The sequence below is a fragment of the Adiantum capillus-veneris genome, chromosome 5 (genome assembly GCF_014529385.1).
Source record: "Adiantum capillus-veneris isolate H3 chromosome 5, ASM1452938v2, whole genome shotgun sequence".
NCBI classification, from domain to species: domain Eukaryota; kingdom Viridiplantae; phylum Streptophyta; class Polypodiopsida; order Polypodiales; family Pteridaceae; genus Adiantum; species Adiantum capillus-veneris.
In genome coordinates this window covers 148,026,080-148,041,008 of record NC_140935.1, presented here as the reverse complement: position 1 = coordinate 148,041,008, position 14,929 = coordinate 148,026,080, and the positions used below count along the sequence as shown (strand labels likewise).

At 42.5% G+C, this 14,929-nt stretch overlaps 2 protein-coding genes across 4 annotated transcripts in view; both read left to right on the top strand.

Moving 5' to 3' along the window:
* The first annotated feature begins 7,904 nt into the window (after window positions 1-7,904).
* LOC147458260 (uncharacterized) lies at window positions 7,905-9,789 on the top strand. Of its 3 annotated transcripts, XM_086512938.1 has the most exons (6): window positions 7,905-8,126; window positions 8,207-8,268; window positions 8,360-8,391; window positions 8,530-8,561; window positions 9,286-9,315; window positions 9,392-9,789. In XM_086512938.1, exons 1-6 carry the CDS (start codon window positions 7,964-7,966, stop codon window positions 9,457-9,459), a joined length of 387 nt encoding a protein of 128 aa, XP_086369064.1. In that variant the 5' UTR covers window positions 7,905-7,963; the 3' UTR covers window positions 9,460-9,789. The 3 variants fall into 3 exon arrangements, 1 of the variants encoding a protein (XP_086369064.1); XR_015188208.1 differs by lacking the exons at window positions 7,905-8,126; window positions 9,392-9,789 and having other exon boundaries at window positions 8,217-8,268; window positions 8,360-8,444; window positions 8,891-9,315; XR_015188207.1 differs by lacking the exons at window positions 7,905-8,126; window positions 9,286-9,315; window positions 9,392-9,789 and having other exon boundaries at window positions 8,217-8,268; window positions 8,360-8,444; window positions 8,530-8,869.
* A 155-nt stretch (window positions 9,790-9,944) lies between these two features.
* The window catches only part of LOC147458259 (uncharacterized), a 32,779-nt gene continuing 27,794 nt past the window's right edge, over window positions 9,945-14,929 (top strand). The window contains exons 1-5 of the mRNA XM_086512937.1: window positions 9,945-11,059; window positions 11,144-11,238; window positions 11,320-12,139; window positions 12,250-12,909; window positions 12,996-13,086. The gene's annotated coding sequence lies outside the window, so the exon portion shown is untranslated. The remainder of the gene's footprint in view (window positions 11,060-11,143; window positions 11,239-11,319; window positions 12,140-12,249; window positions 12,910-12,995; window positions 13,087-14,929) is intronic.

The following is a 14,929-nucleotide window of genomic DNA, read 5'->3' as shown; positions in this document are numbered from 1 at the left end:
GTCTCTCATTTGGTCCAGTGATCAGCAAATCATCAACATAAAGAACCACAATGAGAAATACATCATCCTCACGCTTTACATACAATGTGCTTTCTGATGGACTGTTACGAAAGCCTCGTTTAACCAAATGAGTGTCAGCTTTCTCATACCAAGCACGAGGAGATTGCTTCAACCCATACAAAGCCTTCTTACATTTGCACACTTTGTCCTCTTGTCCTTTTATGACAAAACCGCGAGGCTGCATTACATAAACTTCCTCAAATATGTCACCATTCAAGAAAGCAGTAACAATGTCTGATTGATGTACATCCCAACCAAAATGAGATGCCAATGCACATAGAAAACGCACAGTAGTCATACGACAAGTGGGAGCAAAAGTCTCTTCATAATCTATGCCTTTTTGTTGTGCATAACCCTTTGCAACAAGTCGAGCCTTATGGCGATCGATCTCACCATCCGGCTTGCGTTTCAACTTGTAAACCCACTTGGTACCAATGGCCTTTTTGCCAGGAGGCAAATCACATAAAGTCCATGTGTCATTCTCTATAAGTGCATCATATTCTGATTTCATGGCAGCAATCCAATTTTCTGAATTCTGTGCTTCATCAAAAGACAGAGGCTCCTCAACATCATGTAAACTAGACACAGCCAAAGCATAACAATCTGATGCATAAGATGCATGGCGAGAGCCTGAACGAGTACGACTAGATAAAGGTGCATCCAATTTACTGTCACGCAAAGTGTGCACCAGCCATTTTGGCATACCTCTAGCCTGCTCATTTTCAGCCCTTTCCTCATCAAGTACATCATGTACATCTGCATCAGTAATAGGCTGTTCTAAAACATTTTCAGAAACCCCCATAGGCTGTACATTTGCCTCATTGGAACTTACATTCGTATTTCCACCACTGAAAAGAGGCAACAAAGTGTCATAAATGTCCTGTGAGCTTACATTACTGTCTCTAGTACATGACAGCAAGGGTTGAACAGAATCTTCCACAAACACTACATCCCGTGAAACCAAAATACGTTTTGTTTGCGGGTGATACAACCTGTAACCTTTGCTTTCAGCACTATAACCAACAAAAATACATTTGACAGCCTTATCATCCAATTTTCTGCGCTGCACTTGTGGCACCAAAGCATATGCCAAACAGCCAAAAACACGCATGTGCTCAATAGAAGGTTTTCTATCATGCCATGCTTCATATGGAGTAATAGACTGCAAAGCTTTCGTAGGACACCTGTTAAGTACATAAGTGGCACACATGATGGCCTCAAGCCAAAAAGAATGCGGCAAAGCTTGACTTTTGACCATACATCGTGCCATTTCCGTTAGTGACCTGTTTTTCCTCTCAGCAACACCATTTTGCTGAGGTGTATAAGGCACTGTACATTGGTGTTTTATCCCACGACTAGCCAGAAATGCATTAAATTCATGAGACATATACTCCCCCCCTCGATCGGAACGGAGGGTGCCCATAGTACATTTTGAGACATTTTCAACCATAGCCAAAAATTGTTTGAAGCACATAAAAACTTCGGACTTCGCTTTAAGCGGAAATACCCACGCATGCCTGGAGTAATCATCAATGAAAGTCACGAAGTACAGGTAATTGCCCAAGGACGGAGTTTGCATGGGCCCACAAACGTCACTATGCACAAGCTGCAACCTGCATGTAGCCCTAACTGAACCATCCTTTGGAAACTTAGAACGCTGCATTTTACCCAGAATACAGCCTTCACAAACATGTTTGATAGGTGCTTCAAGAGGCGGCAAAGAAGCAACCATATCAGATTTCTGCAAACGCAGCAAACTGGCAAAATTCAGATGACCAAAACGTGCATGCCAAAGTTTTGCATCTGAAATAGCCCTTGAATCTGCAACAGCATTTGCAAAATTTTGTCCACACTTGTCATACAAAGTGAGCTTATACAGCCCACGACACAAAAGCCCAGATGCAACAATTTCATCACCAAAACTGAGATCATGAACTGTACATCTATCATCCACAAATTTGACTACAAGTCCAAGTCTAGCAAGTGCGGATACAGACAATAGATTCTTCTTGATCCCAGGTACATAAAGTGCATCAACAAGTGTGAAGGAACTGCCATTAGCAGCAGTGAGCACAATCTTTCCAACTCCCTGAACTGGATAAGAGGCGTTGTTGGCACAAGTGACTGAATTCCCATGAGGGACAGACTCGAGAGAGGTAAACAATTCACGATGTGAGGTAATGTGCTTTGTAGCACCACTGTCGAAATACCACACATGTGAATCTGCAGCAACTGACAAGCATGCATCATGGACAGCAGGATTGTAAGTGCACTCTGCGCTAAAAGCCCATTCTGCATCAACATCAGCATCACAATCTCCTTTCACAGAAGACTCAACAATGGCTGCATTTGTAGTGGAACCAGCATTTGCAGTGGAACCACCCTCTTTCTTCTTAGCCTCTTTGGCCTTCAACTTAGGACACGACTTGATCAAGTGATCATTGGCTTTACAATAATGGCAACGCATCTTCTTTTTGCCCTTATCACCAGAATTGCCAGACGAAGTGCTGCCAGCAGAAGCATTAGGAACAGAAATTTTGCCACTCGCAGCAGAACCATAAGAAGTGGCTGCATTACTGTTACCACCCTTTCTTTGAGAAGCAATAAAAGCCTGTTCAACTGCACGCTGCCTAGTCCTGTTTTTTCTAGAAAGTGACTCTTGCAACAGCAATGTGCATAATGCATCAAACTTGACAACTTCAGGATTTCCTTGGGTCATCAGTCTCCAAGTACTAGCAAAAGTCTGGTAGGAATCTGGTAAGGCATCAAGAACAGTCTGCACAAGGGAACTGTCAGAAATGACTTCACCTGCAGAAATGAGTTGCTCATTGATATCCTTGACACTAGCAAGGAAAGTGTCCATATCATCTTCCTCATGCATAATCTTCGACTCTAGCTCTTTACGCAGCAAAGCAATTTTAGCCTCATTGCGGCTTGCATAAAGACCTGCTAGAATATCCCAAGCCTGTTTTGCAGATTTTGCTGAACGGATGTGAGGAATAATGGTGCGCTTCACAGACAATGCAATCAATGCATGAGCCTGCGCATCCTTAACATCCCAACGAGCTTGTTCTGCTGTAGGCAAAACAACTCTAACAGCTGCAATCCTTGCAGCAAGACCTGCAACATCCTCAATATCGCCTACATCTTCAGAACCAGGACGTACATCAATGCCCTGCACAATGTTCCAGACACCTTTTGACACAAGAACGTGTTGCATCATATAAGCCCACATAGGGTAGTTGTCCCCATCCAACCTGTCCTCAGCAACAAACATCTTGAACACATCTGTGTTGTTGTTGTCAGCCATGGTAAATGCTGCACCTGATGTGAAAACTGCCCGAAAATAGGAGAAATGGAGCGGGAACAACTTGTGCTATATAGCACAAACCGTAGAAGACTATAAGGCACCTGTTATGCAGAAAACGGCACTGACAGAAAATCTGCACAAAATGACGAAATAGCCTGTGCAGTACTGCCCGTAGTGGAAACGGAGGCCGAAATGAGCCCAAATCAAAATTCTGAGCAGACCAAGCTCTTCGAGCTTACCCAAAATATTTGTCGACCTGCGAACGCTTGCCAAAGCTCACTGAAATCGGAGAAAGTGAGCAGGCGTGTGCTGGAGCAGCTGGCGACTAAGCCCGGGAGGACGTGACCTGCTCTGATACCAATTGTTGGAATTAGGGTTGCAGAGAAACACACACAGCTTGAAGAAGACGAAGGAAGCTCAAGGTACACAATAGAGAGTGTATTCCTTAGTGTGCAATGGAAAGATAGATAGCCCTAGAGTGATGGGCGTATATACAATGCACGGGGGAAAAAACCTCCTAAAGAGGGAAAAAATGCCCCGGCGGTCCTAGTGTGTTCACACACATCACTACCACATGTATATGGTAACAACCCTGTACATCTTCATTTCTACCCTGTCGAATTAAATCCCATTGACGTCTTGCTTTAGCTTTGTACTGTGTGGGCAAAAATTGGGGTAAAAACACTTTTTTAAATGCATTCCATGTGCGTGGTCTTCTTCCATGTTGTTTGGTGGCGTTCCACCACAATGCAACACTGCTAGTGAGAGGATTGGATGCACACTTTACCATTTCACGCTCGGGAAAGTCTTCATCATGAAAATAGTCATCTAGTTGACTAACCCATGCTAGAACCGTGCTAGCATCTTTAGTGCCATCAAAATCTTTGAAAGTGAAGGCCTTTCTGCTAATTTTGTTTTTCTTGGGTGCCGGTGCAGATTCGGTGCGTGCAGAATACAATAATTTATCTTCAAGTTCTTGCCTTCGCATGCGTTCATATGTGAGTGCCTGCTGCAAATTTTGAAGCTGCTCTGCAATCGTGGGTGCATGAGGAAGATGTGCCATGATGGCGTGCTTTTTTTTTAAAATAAATAATTAAGTGGTAATGCTTAAAAAGGCTATTTGGTGATATTTACAGTTGCAATGTGCGGCATAAAATAAAATAAAAAACAGAAATGTAATGTACTTAGCTGAAAAAGAGCGGTGGCGTCCAGTCCAAAATGGCGATGCGCTAGGAAATTGCCAGAGAAGAGACAGTCCGACGGTGCGTCACCGAGCCAGTTGAATTTGTAGTGTCCGGTCTCCCTTATCCTCCCGAAAGAAGCCAACAATGTCAATTGTAGAAGAGGAGTCCGCAGTTTATTCAATTGAGTGATAAGTTTTTTGATTAATTTGACGATGTTCGGATTCTCGCGGAATAAATTTGCAGCTCCATTGAGATAATCGGTGTCAAGGAGGAAGTAGTTGGAAGAGCCGATAATTTTCGTTGCAAAAATATTTAGCAACTCGGTGGTTGTCCTTCCACTTCTTGGTGGCACGAGTTCGATACCTCTTTGAAAACAGTAGCCCTTTGTGACCGAATGAGGGGGAGTCGATCGATTTGGGAAGTCGTCAAGTGGAGAGCACCATAGGCAGTAGGGGTGAATGGGAGTTAAGCAAGGGCGGCCGAAGTAACACGTGAAAGCCCTTTGGAGGTTTTTGGTAAAAAAAATTGGGAATTGCAGTGGGCGGTCGGCCAAAGAGTGCCTAGCCAATACATTAAGCCTCACTTTGTTTTTAAAGTGTGTAAAGGCTTTATATAAAGCCTTGCATGGTGGCGACGGGCGTGCAGGTTTCAGCAGGCAGCGCGATGAAGACAAGGCCGAGGGCGACCCACAGAAGCTCCTGCTGCTGACGTGCATGCACAGGAAAACAACCCTGAGGCCCAAGCGACCAGCTTTATGCAATCGTAGCTCGATTTGGCAGAGGTCGACAGGGCTAAGTAGTTGCGACTAAGGGCCTGCTTCCACGTAGATTGGAGAAGCCCGAGCCTCTTGGAGATGCTAGTTGAGGTCAGAATTTGCCTAGATAATAAGCTCTTGGAATCCTCTCGAATAGCTGCAAAATTTTCTCTTCTCTTCTTCGCCGCTTCTTGATTTCCTTCAATCTTCAAGTCTTTGTAGCAAGACTTCAAAGCTTTGCCTATTTCAAAGCTCCGCCGGTTTTGAAGTGTGTCGATATAGGTTTTCCTTGATTCTTGATCGAAATCTACAATTCCTTAATGAAAATTTTCACCCAAATTTCTAAGATGTACCTCTGCTTTTGCAACCATAGCTTCTTAATTGACGAATTGGAGTCTTCTTGTTCGCATAATTACTCCATTTGAACGGAACCTAGGCTCTGATACCATTGTTAGGAGAAGAGGGGGAGATCGACCGCTTATAATATTCAACACAAGCTTTCAAGCCATCACCATCAAACTGTCCACCTCTTCTTTCAATTTCCAAGCACACACACTCACCTAGACTATGACACACACACACACACACACACAGAGTAAACATAGAATTGACATAGACAATTTGTAAGAGAATGTAAGAGAGGTGTAAGAGATGGAGACTAGATTAGAGAGTACACAGCAAAATAACCATAGCTTAAGAGAGTAGAGAAGAGAATCTGCAAGAGAAAGGCCTAAATCTAGCCCCAAACTCCACGGCACCTCTCTTGTGGAGTTGGTATTTAATATATTACTTTGAGTTTAAGGTGCCAAAAATTGAGGACCCTCTTTTACAACCACTTTACTTTTGCAAATGAGTGAAGCTCATTAGTTCTTGCATGACCCATAAGGGGAGTTCCCACTACAACTATTTATAGAGCCATAGTGGCTTATTGAAATGATGTTCTAAGATACTGTGCAAATATAAAGTAGCCAAGAATAGTTGCCGTCGCCTCTTCATCAACTCCCCACATTCCACTCTACAAAATCATCATCAACTCAATTAGTAAAATAAATAGAAAGCACATAATTAACCATTACGCCCAGCTATCCCAATTGCAGCTAACCACTACAACACGAGGGTGCCCAGTCTCGTAACATTAACACTAACTATTGGAGGTCTTTAATGAAGCTAACCCTAAGGTCTTTTAAGCTCCATTATCTAGCCTTACTCTTCGATAGACCATCTCTCTTTTGGACCCCTTTACCCTTGGCCTCGTGTTGAGATAGGTTCGTAAGCACATGTCTATATTCTAACCCTTGTTCCCGTTTATTATCCCATATTAAGTGATCAGTTTAATATGAGAAAATCATTTGGGTTGCTTAGATATTAGATTTTATGAAAGCTTCCTTTCCATAGCCTAGCAAGAAACCCTCAATTTGCATCTGGTTAAAGCCAAGAGCTTCCTTTCCATAGCCATGTTGGGCATATCCTGCAATCAACATGCTTAGAGCCTTCTCGACCAGATTTGCTTGGCGGGCATATCCTCCCATAGGAGCACTCAAAGGATGTTGTCTGGTAATAAACCACTGGCAATAAACCGTCCCTTGGCATCTAGTTAAAACAACTAGGAGCTTCCTTTTCATAATGTGGCAAGAAATCCTCACTTCGCATTTGGTTATAATAGCTAAGAGCTTCCTTTCCACAACCATGTTGGGCATATCAAATGTCGCTTAGCATATTCCACAAGAAGTGTTGTCCAAGGGGTTACATCAAGTATCAAAAGCTCATCAAACACTAAGTGCGTTTATGAGAGTCCACAACACTTGGCATACATTGACATCCATAAGGGCATTCCAAGTATCTATATTAGGTGCTCGAAGCTCATCAAACACCAGTAGAGCATTTGAAAATGCTTCAAAGTTTGCATTCATGTGAACCAATGTAGTGCCAAACCCCTTTGCTTTCAAGCATGTATCTCAACACCTTTCTAAATTGACATTCAATCACAGATAAAGGCGATTGAATTTAGGGGAATACCTTGGTCCTACATTTGGATCCTATAAACTTCATCCAACAAAAAGGAATGACTGAATGCATCAAGAATCCTAGTGTAAGTATTGCACATGTGAACAAATCAATTTAAGAGTCCTTGACCAAAAATCTCATCATAAAGCTGTTTCTTGTTCACATTAATGTCACTGCCTTTGGCCTTGAGAAGGACGTCAACCACAACTCCTCAACATTGATTTGTTCAAGGTAGCAATGCACCTTCTGTGCGATGTGTCGACCTGCTCCATTTTTTAGCTTTTAGCGTAACTATTTTACCATGATCCAATTTTGTAGTTCCATGTGAAATACTATGCTTCATTATTCACCAAAAGCCTCTTAGATAATCACAGTAAAAATCACTTTTCGTCTTTTGTCTCCCTATCTCTCTTTTCCTCTGTATTAATTTCTTTCTTTCTTCTTCTTCTCTCTCTCTCTCTCTCTCTCTCTCTCTCGCACACACACACAACACACAGTGACACTTTTGACCGCCAAATTAGCCTTTGTGTGCTTTTAAAAACGAAAAATAATGTGCCGACTTTAGACGATGTGTGTATAAAGGGGTCCCAAAGCTACCAACCCTTGCCATACGTTTTTCGCGTAATACCTTCGAGGGCTTCGCTCACAGGTATGGCCGTTTGCGCTTCTCTCAGAGCTCGACCGTGCTGGCTTTTAGTTGTCTTGTCAGCAACTCAAGGTCGCGTTGTCTCGCGACCTCAGAGAGAAGGTTGCCTTGATCAGAAACGCCATAGCCATATCTTGCTCCCAACCCAATTTGACGGGGAAGCAACAGGTAAAACTCTACAGGGACGAAAGTGCAGTGTACAAGCACGTTCGGATGCAGGCAACTCGTCTCTGTAGAGTGCTTCTCAGATGGTAGTGTGCGATTTGAAGAGGGATTGAAAAGACATTGTCATGCAGCGATCTGCTTTTGTGTATGTTGCTGCCTTTCTTTCTTCTGTCTAGACCATTATCTTTCTGTGAACAAATCATTGGCGTGCTGATTGTTTCTCCTGTGGTTTGCAGGAAAGGATTCCACTGCTTGGCTCCATCTTCAGGTGTGGCTTGATCTAGAACTGGTGGATGTAAACCATTCATGTGTTTCTTTTGTGTATGTCGCTGCTTTTGTTTCTTTTGTCTTGACCTGCAATGAACAAAATCATTGGCGTGCTGATTGTTTCTTCTGTGGTTTGCAGGAAAGGATTCCACTGCTTGGCTCCATCTTCAGGTGTGGCTTGATCATTCTATGACTTAGACTGATGGATGTAAACCATTCATGTGTCAGATGTGATCCTTCCCCTATGGGTGCGCTCACGGGGTGGATCAATACATAATAGAAAAATATTTTTTGGGTGTCGGAGGGGGCCTTAACCCCCTCCATCGTGGTGTGCCTGGCTTGTGTGTGCGCTCTTCTTACATCATCATGATGTACAGAGAGAGAGAGAGAGAGAGAGAGAGAGAGAGAGAGAGAGAGAGAGAGAGAGAGAGAGAGAGAGAGAGAGAGAGAGAGAGTATATTGGTTGGTGGTTTTTTTATTCAACTTGGAAATCTCCACAGAGATGACTTTTAGCCGGATAGAGAGACATAATAGATAGTGATTGAAGGTTCCATGAATCGTGATTGTTTAAAAAGGTGGAACATTAAAAACCACTGCAGTAGTCCTCAGATCGCGCATCATGGTGTACTTGCCTAGCCTTGTCAGCAATCAAGCTGCTTTCTCTCTGAGGTTGAATGCAGGGAACACGCCGTCTACACTGCATACAATTATCTACTTTAGTGTACGTCTCTCAGGATTTACTCCTCTGATTGCTCCTCATGGTGTACATGTTTATCCTTGTCAATCATCGAGCTACCTTCTCTCTTGAGGTCGAATGGAGGGAACAGGCTGTCTACACTCCACTCTCGATTACTGCAAATTTTTTGAATGATGATGATGGTGCCTCGGTTTGCAGAAGACAGTCTTTTCAATTATCTGCTTCAGGGTATGTCTATTTCTTCTTGTTACTTGTTTTTTTTGTGTGAGCATGTGTGTTGATCATTAGAATTTGTGATTTGCAGGAATGGCTGCCTTTGTCCGGTCCATTTTGGGTGTTGCTCAATCTGAATGGCTTTACTGTATCAATTAGAAGTGCCGGATGTAAATCTCTCATGTGTCAAATGTGATCCTTCCCCTATGGGTGCGCTCACGGGGTGGATCAGGACATAATAGAAAAAGCTTTATTGGTGTCGGAGGGGGCCTTCAGCCCCTCTGCTGTGGTGTGTGTTGCTCTGGGTGGGGGCATTTGTGAGTGTGTGCCCGTGTGTGATGTGTTTTGTGTGTGGCTTGATGTTCTGGTGTGTGTGTGTGTGTGTATATATATATATATATAGAGAGAGAGAGAGAGAGAGAGAGAGAGAGAGAGAGAGAGAGAGAGAGAGAGAGAGAGAGAGAGAGATTTTGCTGGTCGGTGTTTTTTCCTTCTAATGTGAACATTCAAAAAATCGGTTGCACCAGGAAAGTAGTTAGAGAAATGTCTGGTTGAAATTTATGGACAGCTGCCTTTATGCGCAAAAGATATGCATGTGGGTGTATTCTTTGCTGTTGTCTTATTTCATTGAAACATCACTGGGTCAGTGATGTTCTCGGCGTTAATATCCATTTGAGGTCTTTTGCAAATGCCAGTTCTCTATGCATTCAGTATAGTCCAAGTAGGATTCTTTTTTTCCAGTCTCAAAGAGAATTAAATCTTTGTCACAGTGTTTATTTGCATCTCCAAGGCATCAATGAGCCTAGGAACTTTGTACTATATGTGATGAGTGTTTGTCAGTTTTTTATTTATAATTGCGGTAGAGCAGAGCTTTGGGAAAGAGCTTTGGATTTTTTGCATGTGGTGTGTGCAAAATCAGACAGATGCTAGGACAAGTTTTGAGTAGAGAGAGTTGCAGCTCTGGTCTCCTCTTAATGACAGCTCTCTGTTGTTGGCTCTCTCAATAAAGTGATTTGTTGGCTCTCTCTGTATGACTATAGTCGAATTACAGTCCTAAAATTGCATGTCATATGTCACACACTTTGAAACAGAACTAAAAGTTGACCTTAAAAATCAGGGGAGTATGCTACATGCAACTTGTGTAAGAATGTAAAGGGTAGAGGGTACAATTGAAGGGCCTTGCCATATGCTCTCTCTCTCTCTCTCTCTCTCTCTCTCTCTCTCTCTCTCTCTCTCTCTCTGGTCATGCCTGGTGCTACTAGAGCTCTCTCCTGAAGTGAAAGTAAGAAGGCCCCCCCCCCCCCCCCCCCCCCCCCAAACCGGTTGGCCCCCGAGCCGCTGCTGCTGGTCTCTTTCTACCCATTCAAGCTTCTAAAAGAAACCCAATACTCTAAAAGAAACTATAAAAGCAATTGAAATTGTCCGAACACTCTGCAACTTTAGGAGAATTATATACAATTATAAAACCTGCCATCAACTTATGTGTACATATGTGCAAGACAATGGAAGGCTGTTATTTGATGGGGGCCTTGAGTACCTTTGACTGCACAAGCAGCAGTATATGAATGTATTTTGGTTGCATATTTTCAATGTGTTGCAGGTAAGATGAAGGACCTGGATTTGTAGCTTCAGCAATTGATGCTTGCATCTCTGTGATTCAGAAGTCAAATGACAACTCTCTTATTCAGAGGCAGGATATTCAGAATACAAAATATTTCAGATGGTTGATGTGATATTATGAAGGTTGTTAACTAGTGAGGTATCAAACTGAGGCGATGGGCTCATTAGCTAAATGGAATTTAGCATCTAATGAAGACGACGATGTATCTATTTGTGTGTGCAGCAGGAGGTCAGAAGAAAGCAATTTATGTTGCAAGGTGGAGGTGCTGATGCTAAGCGATCAGTCTATGGGCACTGTAATTGATGACCTTCATCTGGGTATGCTCTTGGCTGCCTTTGTCGTTTGTTATGTTCTTCCATTGTGTAGCTGTTTCTGTAATGTTCAATTCTTCTGCATAGTTGCACCAGCTGAGAATCGCTGGTGTCCAGAGGTTTATGGAGTTCACAGCTTTGGAGGAATATCTACATTTTCTTAACGCTCAGAAGTTATTGCAGAGGGGTGGTGCTTTGATTTTCATCGAACAGCTGATGTTCTCATGTGAGGTGCTTCGAAGGATGCACACCTCAGTTGTCATATGCAGTGTGCAATTTTAACTTTCTTTTCCAGAAATTTGGCCTCTCTCTTGAGTAGTTGCTTTCTTGCTCCGTTTTGTGCACGTCGGAACATTCGAAGGAGTGTTGGACAGTATGAACCATAGCAGAGCAACTCTTTGTCCATATGCCGAAGTGATTCAAATATGGTGCTGCAAGTAGTCATGAATAACTGTCTTGCCATCCTCAATTTGCGAAGGGGCCAAAGGCAACAAAGTCCAACATCTAATCTATCAACCCCCTTGTGTGATGAATTTGTTCAAACTTGAATTGGTGGCAAGTTTCTATCCCTACAGTGAGTTTTGGCTGGATGATTTTGGTGCGAGGATGTGGGTATATGCTATAATATAGCAACGGAGGCATAAAGCTGGATCTTCATGTCACTGCATTGCTGACCTTGCCTGTGCTTGCCGGTTAGAAATAGACTTATGCATTTTATGCTTCAAACGGATTCTTCTATTGTAACAACCGGCCGGGAAAAGGCTCTCTCTCTCTCTCTCTCTCTCTCTCTCTCCAGGGTCTTGAGAGATCCCTCGGTATTGTTCAAATGGAACAGAATCACAAGCATATCCATCCAGATGGAAGATAGCAACCTAGTTGGACATATTCAAAACTGAATTTGGAAAGAGTAAGCGATTGTCTAGAGTTTACGAAGCTATTATAAATTATGTGTTCAAAATGTTTATGGTTGCAGGGTTACGAGTGAGATCTAACTTCTCCATCTTATTTCCTACACAGGCGATCTGCACCTTTGTTGGTATATTGATGTATGCATGCTGGTATATTGAGAGTAAAATTCCATGTAGCTATGCTCCTTGGTAGCTGAGCGGCAAGAGCTATTGATGTTTTGGTCAATAAGGTGTAGGTTCGATTCCTACCTCAGGAGGTTTGACATGTTGATGTGGATGCTCTTCAATTTTAAGATCCTATCATATTTGAAGACTAGGCACCTTTAGGAGTGCCCATTAGATAGTCATGTATCATACAAGGATATATTACTAAGGGCATGCCATGGTCAGTCTATATGCACTATCGCAGTGGAGGAGTTCCAATTTTGTGTCTTTCTTACGTTGTTAGCTTGCTCACATCCAAGCTCAAAGCTCTCCCAATAAGGACTTGGTGATAGAGGGGAGGTAAAGTAAGTGGACTACTACAGGAAATCATGTAGGTGATCTGATTCATGTGATTGTTAGTGCAACTCATTGTCGAAATCAGTAAGGAAGGTATGATGGATGAAGCACAGAGAGCTATTGAGTATTTTTGAAATACTTCGATTCAGCTTTGCACGACTTTCAAGCGAATTCTTATTGTTACCAAATGGAACAGAATCACAAGCATATCCATCCAGATGAAGATAGCAACCTAGTTGGGACATATTCAAAACTGAATTTGGAAAGAGTAAGCGATTATGTCGAGTTTACAAAGCTATTATAAAATGTGTTCGAAATGTTATGGTTGTTACAGGTTGGATGTGTTGGTTGCAGCGTTACAAATGAGGTCTAACTTCGTCATCTTATTTCCTACATAGGCGATCTGCACATAGGCGATCTGCACCTGACTAGATGTATTATAAAGGTATGGAAGGTTAAGTGAGATGGGCTACTAATGACTTTGGCATTGAAATGCAAGGTTATTGCACAATTGAATATTTTTATGTCCTGTTGTCTGAAGTGTATTTGATGACAAAAAAGAAAGGCATTTATGAATGAAAGAATCTAGCCTAATTTAATGGTTACCCTCTCTAAATCGCTACAAATGCAACACTCTAAATCTCCCTAATTCCTACAGATGGTATCAAAGCCATTAGCTAAATAAGCATTTTCTAATCTACTAAGTCCTAAGCACATAATCATATTCATCTATTTTGAAGTTCCTCTCGCTCACAAAATTGATTCAATTTCTTTGCTTGTGCACTAATTTTCCCTGATTACTCATATGTTGGGCATGTTCTTGAGCCACTATCCTACACGCAGTAATAAGCAAGTGCTTAGCATGTCCATAATAGGCTCTCTTAAGAGCACCTCAAAAGTGTGTGTGTAGTTTATTTCACCTTCATTAATCTTTTAACCTTGCATTTTATTTGTCCACTTTGGCCAATAATTGTAAGCCTCAATAATGTGTGCATTTATAAAATTGTAGAAGTTTGAGCTTATTTAAAACCTTGTGTATGTGACTTGCACGATTGTGCTCAATTTGACTACACGCCCCCTTCCTTTCTCCGAGGGCTATGGAGAATTCTAGAGAGCATTGAGGCTCTCTGACAGGAGCATTGAGAGGAAGAAAAAAACTCACAGCTAGATGGCAAAATGACTCTGCACGGATACACCTCACAATGGTCGTACATTGCAGGGGGAGGTGTCGTGTGTACTCTTTGTGGTGGACATTAGCTGTCCAGAAGGCGCCCTTCTCATCTCATGCATGGTGGCCTATTGAATCTGCTATCTGTATCTCCTTGGAAATAATAACACCCCACCATAGGAGAGCGCCTAAACTGCTATCTGTATCTCCTTGGAAATAATAACACCCCACCATAGGAGAACGATGATCATGCCTGAACTTTGAGCGCATTCTAATGATGATGAGCTGCAGCCCTTCATCCCTCTCTCCCATCTCCTTGGAGACAATAAAACCATCACAGGAGAGCGTCTCATTAGTAACAAATGAACGATGATCATGCTTTATTGTGAGTACATCCTCATGAGGATGAGCTGCAACCCTTCATTCGTCCCTCTCCCATCACTCATCTGCATTCCTCCCCTTCGTCAAGGTTGTGTGGAGGGAGACAGTAGATCCCGACCCTTCCATCTACTGTCCATTATTGGAGGTAATTTTCAATACTACCATTGGATGATTGCTAGCTTAGCCTCCAGAATCTCAAACACCAAACATTTAAAAAAAAAAAAAAAAACAATGTAAGGCGATAATATATTAGAAAAGAACTAAATAATTACATCTTTTTGCTCAAGGAGTGAGCTTGGGATTACATCACAAGGGCCGTTTAGGGCTTAGACAGACACTAGAATTCATGAGACCCTGAAGCCTTTCATCGGAGAGCATCCAGTTCTCCTAGCTTAGCCTCCAGAATCTCATCCTTCAATCATTGGCATCCAAAATAGCATGAGGAATTTATTGTACTACTGCATGCTAATCATTCACATCCAAATTAGCAAAAGGAATTTGTTGCGCTGCTGACATTCGTGTCCTTCGTAGCTCAGTAGCCCTTGGAATTCATGCGGATTGTGTAAGTGCAAGTGTCAAATGTTATCAAAGGACCATCGCCTTCAAACATTGTTGCTAGTTGGTTGCTTAGTATTGGCTCCCCTCTCCCACGACCATAGATGATCGAGAATGGTCATCCACAGACCATTCTCATAATCAACGCTCTTGGCCTCCACCATTCGCCCTCATTAGTGAGAAT